Source organism: Patagioenas fasciata, chromosome 4, assembly GCF_037038585.1.
Source record: "Patagioenas fasciata isolate bPatFas1 chromosome 4, bPatFas1.hap1, whole genome shotgun sequence".
Lineage (NCBI taxonomy): Eukaryota > Metazoa > Chordata > Aves > Columbiformes > Columbidae > Patagioenas > Patagioenas fasciata.
Window position 1 is genome coordinate 20,630,868 of NC_092523.1, and position 13,758 is coordinate 20,644,625.

Here is a 13,758-nt window from a genome sequence, read left to right on the forward strand (position 1 = left end):
TATTATTTTTCCTAATGTTCCTCATGCCTTGTTTTATGTTGTAGTTTTGGTTTTCTTCTGTGAAATGTTATCTCACATAAAATCATTCTGTAGAGAGAGAATTTTTTTAGAAGTAAAAAAATTTAAACTTCTATAAGAAACTTTTTTTCCTCAAAAATTGATACTGGAAACTTCTTGGATCTACTTTGTGTGGAATGCAAACAAGCTTGTATTTGACCTTGATCAAATCAACAGGGGGAAACCCGATCTAAGTTTTTAGCACAAGATTTATTAGTCATTGAAACACATGAGGGATTTGTTGAAGTCTTCTAAGGAAGACAGAGGGGTTCTGGTTTGAGCATGGAATTGTTAGATATTTTTTCCTTAATCTTTGGTCTGTTACCTAGGTTAGACTAGATGGTATAATTTAAGAGACTTATAAAGATGAAAAAAAATTAAATTCACTAGAATGTACTTTTCTAATTGTAGTTATTACAAAATACTTGGGATAAAAAGAGCTTTTGTCATAGCTACTCGTTTTAATTTTCTTATTGCATTCAGGATTCACATAACTTTCTAGTACTTGCTCTGAATTGTCAATGTAGAATTATGTACTTCAAAACAAGAAGTGTAACTTAAAGGAAAAAAATGTTTTGGATAATAATTTGTCATACTTTATGCTTTACTGTGCAGTTACTAAGTCCTGTAAAGTACGCTATCACAGTGTGAAAACCAGAGAGCATGGTACAGCAGAGAGTAAGAGGAAGGATGTGGAAAAAGACTATAGTTACCGTTAGGACAGGCTAATATGGATTTCTCTATCAAATCTAGCTCCTACTATTATTATGTTATTATTAACATACAAAAGATTGCAATTGTTTGAACTAGTTTAAAGAGGCAGGCTGTAAAAGGATGAGGGAAAGGGAGAACACATTACTGAGGTTTTAGTCATGTGTTGTGGGAGGCTATCTGTCTCAGGAAGCATCTGTTGCGCCACATGTACATGATTTGTTTTAATGATGAAGAGGCACAAGCAGTAAGACAGACTTATCATATGTTCGCTATTTACATAGGTTTTTCCTGTTTCCAAAGAACCTCTATATGTAGATCCTACATCAAGTGATTTCCTCAATGAATCCCTCTCTAGAAATAGAATAAGTTGATGTTTTGGAAATAGTAATATCTAACTGTGCCTTTAATGTCACACAAAGCCAATGGCATGAATTTACAACTTTGCCTGGGATCTTTGGATAGATCACTTAATATCTTGATATTTTGGTGTGTTTTTTTTTTTTTTTTTTTTTTTTTTAATGAGTGCATTTGGATAATTACTTAACAAAAAAACACTCAACCCAACAAACCCCACACAAAGCAAAACAAAAAAAAAAAAAAGAGATGACAAAAAACACTGTGTGAAGAGGAAGAGACACTAGTATTGAAAGCATGAAATGATCAGAGGATGGCTTTTAAGGTTGTGGTCAAAGAAATTGGAACCTCAGGGGTGATATGCAAAGTGCCAGACTTTAAATGTTGTCTGGAGGCTAAAATCAAAAAGAATCCAGCTTTAGTGGCCTGAAACAGGGAGGATGATTGTCTTCCATACAGTGATTAAAGCAGAAAAGTAGCTCGTATGATCTGACTATGGATATCAGTAGTAACATAGCACTTTAGTTGTAGTACATCTGCTGGGCAGAATATTTGACAGCCCAAGATACTTTAAGTTGACGTTCTCTGAGTAGATGGGCTCTGTGAAGCTATTTGAGGGCTTGAGGTTATATTTGCATCCGAGATGCAAATAACGCAAGACAAGTGGGACTAACATAGTATCTTGAGAGAGTAGGTTGTGGTTTTTTGATAGAAGTTGAAGAGATGGAGTTTAAAAAAGAAAGAAGTCAAAGAATCTAGAAGGAAATAAAAATGGAGAAGATACAGAGGTCAAATGTAAACATCTTGGTCAAAAATTAATAATTCTAGAACTAGAGTGAGTTCAGAAACATGCTTCAGTATACTTGCCTTTTAATGGTAATTTGTGATTAAAGGCTTTTATAATAAAGGAGAACCAGTTTGTGCCGTTATTACTTATTTTTATTATGCAATTAATTTGCTAGTCATATTCTTGGTTGTTTATGGTTCCTTTCTTCTAGCAATTAAAATAGTATATGCATCTATACATCACAATTTCTTTTACAAGCTTTCTAAATTAAAATATTATGCATTGAGAATCTGGATAAATAACATTTAATATGGAACTTTTCAATGTGAAGTTATTTTCTGAATTACTGCTGAAATAAAGCTATTTATTTCAGTATTCAAAGAAGTCCGTGGATATCTCTGTTCTTTTAATTCCTTAAAATATGGATAAATTCCAGAAAAATGAATGAAACATGATTTACTAGTTTGGACCTGAGACCTATTCATTTCAAGAATCTGTTCTGGACAGTAGTGAGTACTAAATACTTAAGCAAAATTGCAAGAAGTTCTGTGACAGGAAATCCTGAAGAACTAGATGCCGAGATAGTGTGGTGCTCCCATTACGAGTATGTATAATCGAGGTATTAGGAGCATTATGTGTGAGATGAAAAGTCACTTTCAGAATTTAACATTAAACTCAGACTGACTCTAAGTTAATAGCCTTTCTGTATTTTTTGAACAGAAGTAAATTTATGCATAGAATTTCTCTTCCTTTTGACTGTTACATCTTGGAGGGTGTAAAGATTTAGTAGAAGTTTTGGGGAGGGGGGGAAGTACAGTATGTGTGGAACAGATGTTAAAAAATAATGGATGACATTGTTCAAAAGCTTGATATTTTGTTTATTGCATCTTGGGACCTTGATAAACCTCAGGAACCTACCCGAGGTGTTATCATTTCAGCTGGGAAAGGTTCTGCTACACACTGAGCTCTTGTTTTATTTTGTTGTTTGCAAATATACACTTAGCAAGATGTTAAATGTCCTTTAGCATTTCCTTAGTATTCTGGTTTCATCCATACATTTATATAATGAACTGGTGTTTGTGGAACTAGTTTATACTTCAGTGTCAGCTGGTTAGGCAAATTTCTGTGATAGAGAAATATCTGCTACAGTGGTTCAGAAACTGAAAACACTGTAAATGTTTTGCATAATACTGGGAAGGCTCCTGAGTGTTTTACATTTCACTGTGCAAGACCATTCTGTTACAAACACTAATCTTTCAAATGAATATTTTGAGCTTCCTAACCAGTATAGCAAACCTGTTAATAGAGGTCTTCCCCCCGCCCCCCCCCCCCCCCCATTGAGTTTTATCAGTCAACTGCTAATGTATTTGTCCCCAGGCAAGAGTGTCTTTTAGCCTCCTGAAGTTTTGTAAGCACCTCGGAGCATGTCTGCACAGCCTGTTTTTTACAGAGCAAGAAAGGCAGGAGCCAGGTCTTGTCTGAAAACAGGAGCACCGTGTTAGGCTGCGGCTGTGCCTGTGCAAAGGAGTCCTGTAGAGAGGCAGCGTGTGTCATCGTGGCTACAGTTGCATAGAAACCTGTTCCAATGTGATTTGGATCAGACCTACCTCATGCCTTGTCTCCTTGGAGGTACTTAAGCTAATACATGGCTGTCTGCACCTGTTTATGTAGCACTGCAGGCATTTAGTCCTGCTACAGTGAAGTGCCCCCTTGGAAATTCTAACTTGGCCTTGAAGAGATTGCGACACTTACTTTGCAGTAGAATAGCTACAACTTTGTTTTGAGCTGTAATAGCATATTTTTGATGGAGTTTGTAGATTACTGAAGATATACTTGGGAACACTTTTGTGGCTATGTCCTACATGTTTCTAGTAGTCTTTCTATTCTGCTTAAATACATTTTCTTATTTTACTGTGCAACATCTTTAGAAGCCATTTCCGTAAGGTAGGCAGTTGTGAATACCTGAATATTGCCTTTTAAAAGCACACTTGACATAACTTAGTCAATATATGTGACATCGCAATAGTTGCCACCAAGTCTGGTAGTGGTAGATGGGAGAGAATGTCTGTCTAACAGTGACCAGCTGTATCTGAAAGTAGGATTAGAGGAAAACCAAAATTGTAACTTTTGCAGGTTTTCTTTTGATGGAATAAAACCAAAAGAACTAACACTGTTTAGGGAATAGATGCTCAAGGAAGACAGAACAGTTAGCCAGGATATGTTACTAATTGCTCTTAAAGTAAACTTGTCAGTTAGAGGGTCTATTTTAAGTTCATGAAACTGAAAATCATAAACTTGAGCCTTCACCCAGAACAAAATATAAACATAGCATATGAATACTTCCTTCTGCAGTTAGCGAGTGTGGTTAATTTTACTTTTCCACTGGCATTTGCAAAAGTATGCAGTTGTTCATTTGCTCCTCAAGAAGCCAGCATCTCTTGCAACTTGCATACTCTTGTAATTTAACATATTTTAACTTTTTGTGTGGTTGCATGTGGCTTTAGTTCATAAGTGCTCTCTCCATGTCAGACAAGTATTAAATTTTGCTGTATCTTTTTTCCTGTTTTGGAAGGGTTGGTTGTAAATTATATATATATATATTTAAATTTACTTATTTGTTTATTTTGGTGGTCGTTCTAGCATCAGGTTACAGATTTCTGAAGAGGAAGGAAGGTTGTGGCCTACCTGAGTCTGTAACTCCTTTCCAGGAGCAAGCCCTGTCACCTCCAGGGAGGAGAAAGTTTCCTCTCCACCTATTATGGTGTTGAACTTTGGGCTTTGGAATGTGAATCTTTGTGGAGGCACAGTTGTTGTGGTACATTTGGAATCAAAACTCCAGTTCTGAGTCTAGGTGTGATGTTGTTTTTTGCTCTCTACTTGTTTTTTGAAGTAACTACTTTGGCAAGTGATCTGTTTCACACAGAATTTTTAGGTAACTTATCTGCTGCTTTATTGGTTTCAACTTTGTAGTCTAAAAAGGCCTTCTCCCTCTTGAATAATTACGTTGGCTAAGATAATCCATAGATGGTTTTTGTTAGAGCTTATTCTTTTAACCTCCCTATTTAGAGTTATTTTTCTAACCTTTTCTGTGTATACTTAATGACCAGGGCAACAGAAGAGAGATTAGCTGCCATGACAAGGAACAGAAAAATCCTCTGTTTTTACCAGAGTTGTTCTGTTTTTATGGCTTTCTTCAATTTAGGACACAATTCCTTTTCTTAAAGGAGAACTTCCATATTAGGCCAGTTTAGAAAGAAAGGTATTTTAAACAAAAGAGATGTTTGATGTCATATCTTTTCATTAGTAAATGCATTCATTCTTTGAAACATGACAGCATCTTTATAGTTATGCACACTGTAACTTTACTGTGGTGACCATCTGGTGTTAGAGAACCTTATGGAGGAAATTATCATTGTTGTTTTCACAGGATCTAGGAGCAATATGAGTAGAATTGAACAGAAGAGAGGCTCTTTTCTTTTTTGAAGGAAATCTCATAAACACATAATCTCTTGCTCTGTGATGTTACCGCGGACGGATTACCAAACACAAGCTTCTTGTAAGTTTGTGTGTTGACAATCTCTTTTAAAAAAGGAATTTAGTAAAATACTCTAAACTCTCTCTCAATATAAACCAGATCTTTTTCACTGTTGTCCCCTTCACCTGGGAAATCTTGTGCTTCAAACTTGGATTTGTTTTCTGTATTTGTGATGAAATTTGAAATCAGCTTTTCGTTTTTTTTTCTCCTCAACTTGTCAGTGAAGCTGGTTGTGTTACAGTGGTGTGTTGAGAGCCTGGATTCATACCTTAACTCTTGCTCCCTCTGCGGGCTCTTTAGCAGAACGACATGAAATGCTGCAAGTTTTCCAAAAACTGTCATTTGCGTTGCTTATCTCTGTGCCAAGGTAACCTATGTTCCTCCATTTTTTAAATCAGAATGCTTTCTCATAGTACCTTATAGTGCTTTGGGGTGAGATGTAAGCTTTTCTGTTTATCAGTTGGCTCCTTTATTCCCAACCCTGTATGTAGAATTGTTAACAGCAATTCAGATTTTCTTTGAGAGCACCTATAACTGTTCAAACGTTCACATTCTACTGTATTTTACAACTTTTGCTTACAACTAGCAGTAAAGATAGAAGCAAGTTTATTTCTTAGGAAAAAAACTGATCTGAGGTGTGAGTTTTAGCGGAGGAGATGCAAAATGTGCTGAAACCTTCACATACAGCACATATGCCATTCTGTTCTTATTCAGGATCGGCCTGTAGCGCTTGTTTTCAAAAGAAATGTCCACGCCTGACATTTGGAGTCTCCCAGAGCAGTGCATCACCAGTCGCTAGAAAGCTGAGAGTAAGGATTAACATGTACCTTAGGCCCCTTATGAAGGGAGATTGTCTTTGTAGGGAGGGACCTGCAATATGTTTTTCTGTCTTTTTAGTACATTTTTCACAAGTTCTCAAAAGACACATTGGGGCTGGTAGTTGGTAGTAGGTGCTTGGAGTCTGAAGGGAAAAGGTGAAGAGGGCAAGCATCAGTTCTTTCCTGCTGTTTCAGCTGTCAGACTATACTTTAATCTGGAATGGCTTAGAGACGTTAGTGGGTAAGAAGTTTTTTTTGTTTTGTTTTATTGTTTGGTTTCTTTAGTTTACAGAGTGGGAATAAATAAGATAATCTGTCCTTGTTTGCACATTGCGTGTTAGCTCTGGAGATTGCCAGCTTCATGGTAGTTGTGCCAGTTTGGGAAGTACTCAGAGTTCATACTTGGACCGTGGAATATATAACAGAGGTTGTAGGAAACAATCCTTTTGCAAATATAATAGGCCCAGGCAGGATCTCTCAGCAAAGCATATTTTAATAACAATTTTGCAAGACCAGGTGTTCTACCTAAAGGCAGGCACACCAAATAGGGCAAAAAGCCCCTGCTTCTATCTCCCCAAAATCCCGGCCGCAATTTCCCTCCCCTGTTCCCCATTGCTTGGGTACTTTAGGGTTTACAGACTATCCCGACGCACACAATACCCTTCCCCTTATCAATCTATTTAAGATATGGATTCCTGGTACTTTGGCTACACTTCCCCCTAAATTAACTTATCAATACAGGTATCGGTATGTATACAGGTGTCAGTACATATTCCGGGAAGAGACTGTGTATTACATTAAGAATTCATAGTCCAATCTCTCTCAGTCCTTCCCCTCTAAATGAGTTTGTAAATACAGGTATCGGTATGTTTACAGGTGTCAGTCTGTATTCCGGGAAAAAACTGTGTATTAAATTAAGAATTCATAGTCCAATGTCTCTCGGTCCTTCTCCCCTGCTAGGGTCAGGCGCCAGGTCCTCAGTTATGTAAAAACAACAGTTCTTTGTTAAATGTTCCTTACAGAGGTTATGCAGCATATATCTTTATATTTGCATATCTTTACAGCTATAATTACAGTCCTTTTCTGTGCTTGTACATTTTACAGTTGCTGGGTCTGTGGTGTTTCAGAAGTTCTGTAATTGCCTCTGCCTCAACTGTTATTTTCAGTTACTCTCCAGGTTTTCATAAATTCCTCCTGTATTTCTCACGTATATAATGGGTGTATATCTATATTTATGTCTTTCTCGTACATACGGAAGAGAAGTTAAAAATGCTTGTTCAATTCATATGGGTTTAGTGGAACTATTTTAAGGATCAAAAGACTTGAGAAAGCTAATGTCTGACAATCAAAAAGGTTTTGGAATGGTAAATGAATGAGAGAGGATTTGCATCCAAGCTGTATTTGGAACTAAAAGTTACATATTACTTTACAATTGGATTAGGAAAGGCAACTGGTACTTTATCCCACGTCTAGCAGTTACTGGAGAAACTTGAATCACTTCTCATTTATTAGATTCCTTACTTCCTACTAAGAATGAAGTTTTTAATAAGTGTCATACACTGTCTGTTTTTGTTAAGAGTTACTATTATGATTTAACATTGATTACTTTTCAGTCTCCTGCAGTTTCTTGAATGACATGATCTCTAGATCTGTTAGAAATGGGGCCTGTGTGGGAAGCTCTGCAGATAAATTACTGCCAGGACTAAATCTTAAGTGGGGTCTTCTGCAGTGCATTGCTAGCTGGGCCTTCTTCCTCACTTCGGCTTGAAGTGGTGATGACCTCTGAGCAGCAACATAAAAAGCTGGTTTTTGAGTTAGCTGAAGTGACTATCTATATCTGATTTTATTTAAGCAGATGTATCCTTCAGGAATGGAATGCTCTGGAAGGTTACTTAGCTCACATGTTAGTTTTCTGGTGCAAATACTAAAATCTCTACCCACAGACACTGCTCCTGCTGTGCGCTTAGGGACTGATATGTATGGAAGATTTCCACTATTGATGTGAAAGTGGTTTTCTAACCAGTATTCCATCTTTTTTAGGCCTGTCTGAAATAAAAGTAAAATGGCCTTTACAGCTCCATGCTTCTTTTCCTTGTATGTAGTTGGAGAAGCTGTTTATAGTGACTTGTGAAATACTGACAGAACACTGCTATATATGACGTGATTGCAGGATCTCCCTTTCTATCATGCTTACCAAAAGGCACAGTGCGGTACTTTGATGTAGGCATCCTATTAATTACTGACAATGAAACAGCTTTGTGTAATGCTTCTGTGCTTGTAGTGTAACTGCTGAGGAATGATTAACAAGAAGAAAATTGTCCCTAAGATGACTTCTTTTAATTTGATGAAATAGAAGTCAGATTTTTGTTGTCTAATCAAAGGACTCTAGTAATAGTTAGTCAACATCTTTCTCTCATCCCTCAAGCAGTTACACTTAGCTAGTGTAGCAGGATTCAGGTATTACTCATCCGTAAAGACTGGCACACTTTCAAATCTTAAATGGTCTTATTTTCAAGTAGATGAAGTTGGTTAAATGTCTTTAGAATAGAGAAGTTTGCAGTATGACGTGTGTGGTTAAGCACTCTAAATCTAAGGCATACTAATAATGTTGTTAAACCTAGTATACTAGCAGTTGCACCTTCAGTTTTCCTAGATTTAATTATTGTAAAAGTCAAATTCTGTAAGTGTGTTTAACTTGCTTTCTGAATGTTTGATGTAGTCAGCCTAAATTGTGTGCTGCTTACATGGGGAATGTATAGTAAAGATTATCTTTCCTGATTTACCTGTAGTTTGGTTGGAAATAGTTATCTTGGCATTATATTAACATGGTATTTTCCCTTTTTCTTCAGTTTCTAAGGGAAGATATGCAATACAAGGATGCCTCTAATAAACATAGTCACTTGCACAGAGAAGACAAACATATCACCATTGAGGATCTGTGGAAACGCTGGAAAACATCTGAAGGTAGGTAAAGAAGTCTAGCTAAAAAAGATGGTGGTTGTTGAAACAGACATAACTAAACAGTTTTTCCACCAAGTTGTTTAAAGTAGTAAATGGATTACCTCTTTTAAACCATCTTTATGAATGTTTTGGTATTGTTATTTGTAGGCATATGTGAACCTGTCTAAAAAGTCAGTCCAGCTAGTGTTAATTTCATATTGACATATTGGGTGTAAGTAAACTAAACTAGCTTACACACTCATCATTATGAGGTTGTAACTTATGAAAGTGACTGTTGCAAACACTGAATTCCAGATAAGCATGATTTTAATTTAGTAAGTTCTAAGGGCTGTTGTCAAGCTGGTTTTTAAACATTTATTGTACACTATATTAAGTGGAAAGTCTAATGTGCTTCATCATTGACATAAACTTTCTTTGGGCTATAAAAAGCTAGAATTCTTAGTCCGAAGCATTTTGGAAAATCCCTTCAAACTTAGGATACAGAAGAATGGACTGATAACCTAACACAATCATCCTTCCCCCACTTTGATTTGAATGAAATAAGTTGAGCCAAATACTCTCAGTGTCAAAAGACAGTACGTAATGAGTGGTGTTCTTTACCAAATATGTTCCAGGTTGTAGTGATGAAAAGCGGAATTTTTAGAGGTCCAGAATGTTAGAGTAGTTAGGAGAAAAAGGCTTTTTTTTCCTATACCTTTCACATGGTGGTGTGCTAATGGTGAACATATAGAGATCTAAAAGTTGGTATTAGTCAAACAACTAAAAGTAGGAACAAAAGAACAAGACTAGGACCACACCATTGGTTCATCCTACTAATGCAGGAAGTCATTTAAGTTTAGTCTGAGGTAATACATTGGTTAACTGTTTGCTGTGTAGCAAATACCGATGTTTTAACCAGTGATTTTTAGCTTCATATTCACAAATATTCTCTACATGCTTATTAACTAAATATTTTGCTCAATGAAAACATTGCAACTACATTATCAAAGAAAATTATCTCCTGCCAATTGTTCATCCAATTTAGGAATAACTCTTTGGAAATTTAGGCTCTAATTTGTCTATTATGTATATCTTTGCTTCAGGTTTCTTGAATGTAGTGATCACAGTAAGACTCAAGAGATTTTGAGAGGAATGTCTGGTCTTATTGTGTCTGCTTGTAATGGCTTTACTGTGCATCCTGTTGAGGAAACTTAAGTTGTACCACAGGGAGACCCTTAGAACGAGACTCCAAAGCAGTGTTAACAGGGGTCTGGTGGCTGTTAGAAAGCATGAAGCCTCTCAAATAATAAACTCTTTTCATTTTATATTAGGAAACTTGGAAAATACTGCTTTCCCTTTCTAGATGTTTTAGGAATTCCAATTTGTTTCTCATGTGTTGCTAGTTTATAGTGCCAGTTTAATGCAATCTGACAGCATTAAACAAGAGGGTGGAAGGTAGTGTAAATGACGGTATCAGTAATTCGAAACTTTGTTAAGTAGCCTGTTGAGGGATCTGTGTGAGAATTACAAGCTCTAAATAGTGCCCTTGACAGTGCCCATTAGTGCTTATGCACTTCTGCATCTATTGCTGCTTAGTTTATGCTGGATAGAATTGCCCATTCCTTCCCATAAAGCTTGCTTTATGTGGATGTTTGTCTTAAGTATTTATCAAATAGCTTAGACATGCTTTCTGTTTGGTGATATGAGAAAGATATGATAGTGAGTGTGCCATTGCTTTTTGGTGTCTCCTTTTAGAATGAAGAAAAACAGATGCTATTTTTAAAGAATTGCTTGAGAAGGTAATGAAACCCTGAGGATTAACTCTATTTAAAGCTTTAAAAATTGCCTCATAAAATTAAAAAAGCAGCTTCAGAATATTGCTTTTTAACATTACTGGCACTGAGCAGATTCTGGTATCCCCATCTGATACAGAATCCTTAAGGCAAAGTCTGTACTGGTGCAAATTAAAGCAATTTCAAGGCTGCTATAGGTTCTACCTGCATGGAGGGAATAATATTGTAGCTTAAATCAACATCCAGCCTATTATGCTATGTTGCTGAACAGTTTCAATGAGTCCTTTAGTACAAAACAACACTGTCACTTAATGTAGTTTGGTTGATGTTACTTCTCCTTCTTGTGACCGTTCATTTTTTTAAATCTTGTAATCTAATTCTACAGAGAATTCCATCTAGAGGAATGGCTAGAGGAACTATCATAGCTGTTTAAAGTATAGAAACCACTGCTTTCTGAAAGTCCTCTGTCTTCTATTATTGTGTGTGTCTTTTCCTTAAATGTAAATGCCAGTATATGCTTGTTTTATGGTATTTGCTTTGACCATCTTTCCTTTCTAACTAAGTAGTATTTATACATATTCAGAGCCTTTCAGCTATTCTAAAGTATCAAGGATAGTAGTTATTGGGTTAAAATCCAAGGTGCATCTTCAGTGTTTTTTCTACGAGGGCCTTGAAGAGGTGGTAGTTGTGAGTGTACCAAGGTGACAGATGAACATTTGTTTTGATGTCCAAATACCAGTCTTTGTACAGTTATCTCTGAAAGTTTTGTGTCTTGAGGGTGTCTGACTTTTTTTTTTTTTGCTCCTCTAATGGACTAAGATCATATGAAGTTGCTGTCTGAAGAGAGATGTGTAGGTATTTAGTCTCAATGGTAAGGGTGTCTGTAAAATCAGTGCTGGGGTCTTCAACTGTGTAGTTCTCTGACCTGTCTTGGTGAATAGGTAGGGTGCTACATTCTTGGTGATGCAGCATTGTCCCTTGGGACTTGATTTTGCAGCAAAGTAAAACTATAGTGGTCAAACGTGAAGTTCATGTATGGTTTACTCTTTACAGACTAATCAGAGTTGTACTAAAAGCTAGTTTTAACAAACTGTCTTAAATAGTAGTTTCTCTTTAACATTATGGCATATTTGATACTTGATGTGTAGTATATCCTGTAGACTGTTCTGTAATACAAGAAAGCTTCTCCCCTCCCTTGTGTGTATATTTTTTCTTTAACTCGTCTTCCTTCTCTGTGGTGAGTAGAAGGTGACCTAAAGTCTGGTATCTTATTTACTAGGGGATAAAGAAAAAAAAAAAAAAGATTTGTTTGTATGTGTGATCATCTTTTATTCCCAGGTAAAGTTGCACAAGTGGTGTTGCAGCAACTGGGACTAAGCTACATACCACAAAGACGTTATGGTTGCCTTGCACTTTCTTAATTGTTTGCTGTCTCAGGTTTTAAACATCTGGAGACTGGAAATGCATATGCAAGCAGGGCTTGGCTAAGGATGGGTTACCTAATGCTGGGTGCTGTGCCAGGCAGGACCAGTATGGCACTGTGGACTGGCCTTTCTGCGTGAGAGGAAACAAGGGTTGTGATGTTAAACTGTGGTAAAATGCTCAAGGTCACTCCCCTCTCTTGACTTTTCATGCTATTTAAAAACCTACTGGTGGCAGCATATGTCATACTGATGTTGCTGCTGAAAGTCTTGCTAAAATAAAATGAACTTTTGAAGCCTGTTTGCTTGATTCAGAGCAGTCTTCTATTTTTCTGTATTGCCTGGTCAGCCTGTTCTCAACTTTGTTAGCCTAGTGTATGGCTGTCATTCATTCCTTGCCATGAAATACTCTTACCAGATGTAACTTCATTTCTGAAAGGAACAGGAGGCTCATAGGAGTACTGGGGCTGATAGTGTAGTGTTGTTTTACTTCACACCTCCCTGCCCTGAAGTACTGTGCTACATGATAAGTTTAACATGAAAAAAATGATATATAGCCTGATCTTCTAATCAGCCATTAATGTGGGTTAGCAAGGAGCAACTTTCATACAGGGACAGTTTGATGATACTTCTGCTGTCTTTACCTTCAGGTATGTTATTAGAGCAGTTAAATCAAAAACAAAACCAAAGCAAAACTGAACCAACAAACGAAAAACACCACAAAACTTGTGATCTGAAATAGAACAGCTGATGCAAGTCTAGGGACTAAATGCTACACTGGGGTGTAAACACTGTGGCTTCTACACCTGCCTGCCCAAGGTGTGTTGCTGACATCCTCTCTCAGGATATCTATTTGTGAAAATAGGTGTGAGAGGGAAGGATATTATGGTTACTCTTTAATGCTATGTACATTTAACTTAAAGTAGTTGTCAGTTACTACTCCACTGGCTGAAGCACTGTATTATTTTTGGGTGTTTAAAATAAGGAAAAGTTACAGCCTCAGCTAATTAGTCGGAGCTGTCACATTCCAATTGGCAATGCTGATCAAGATGAATTTCAGCTGACCTGCTTGACTTCCAGTACACCTGGTGTCTATCCCTTGTCTTGTGTCATGTTTCAGAAGACTAACTACTTCTGCTGAAGAAAGGTCAGTTTGCTTCTCAGTACTGTGTGCTGCTGTAGAATAAACATATATGTTGGTCAGAAGGTCTTGTTGCAGGCAAGTCAATCAATACTTCTTAGCAATATATATATATATCATACAGAAGATATCAACAAAAAGAAACAGTGTCAATGTTTTCACTGGGAGAAATCAATCTCCCAGGACTTCACTGATGCT

At 36.8% G+C, this 13,758-nt stretch overlaps 1 protein-coding gene across 4 annotated transcripts in view; it reads left to right on the forward strand.

The window, feature by feature from the left end:
- Positions 1-13,758, forward strand: part of STIM2 (stromal interaction molecule 2) — a 73,104-nt gene that overhangs the window by 39,652 nt on the left and 19,694 nt on the right. For all 4 annotated transcript variants that reach the window (XM_065836759.2, XM_065836758.2, XM_065836757.2 and 1 more), the window contains exon 3: positions 9,115-9,229. In XM_065836759.2, the coding sequence (XP_065692831.1) occupies positions 9,115-9,229 (115 nt within the window). The remainder of the gene's footprint in view (positions 1-9,114; positions 9,230-13,758) is intronic.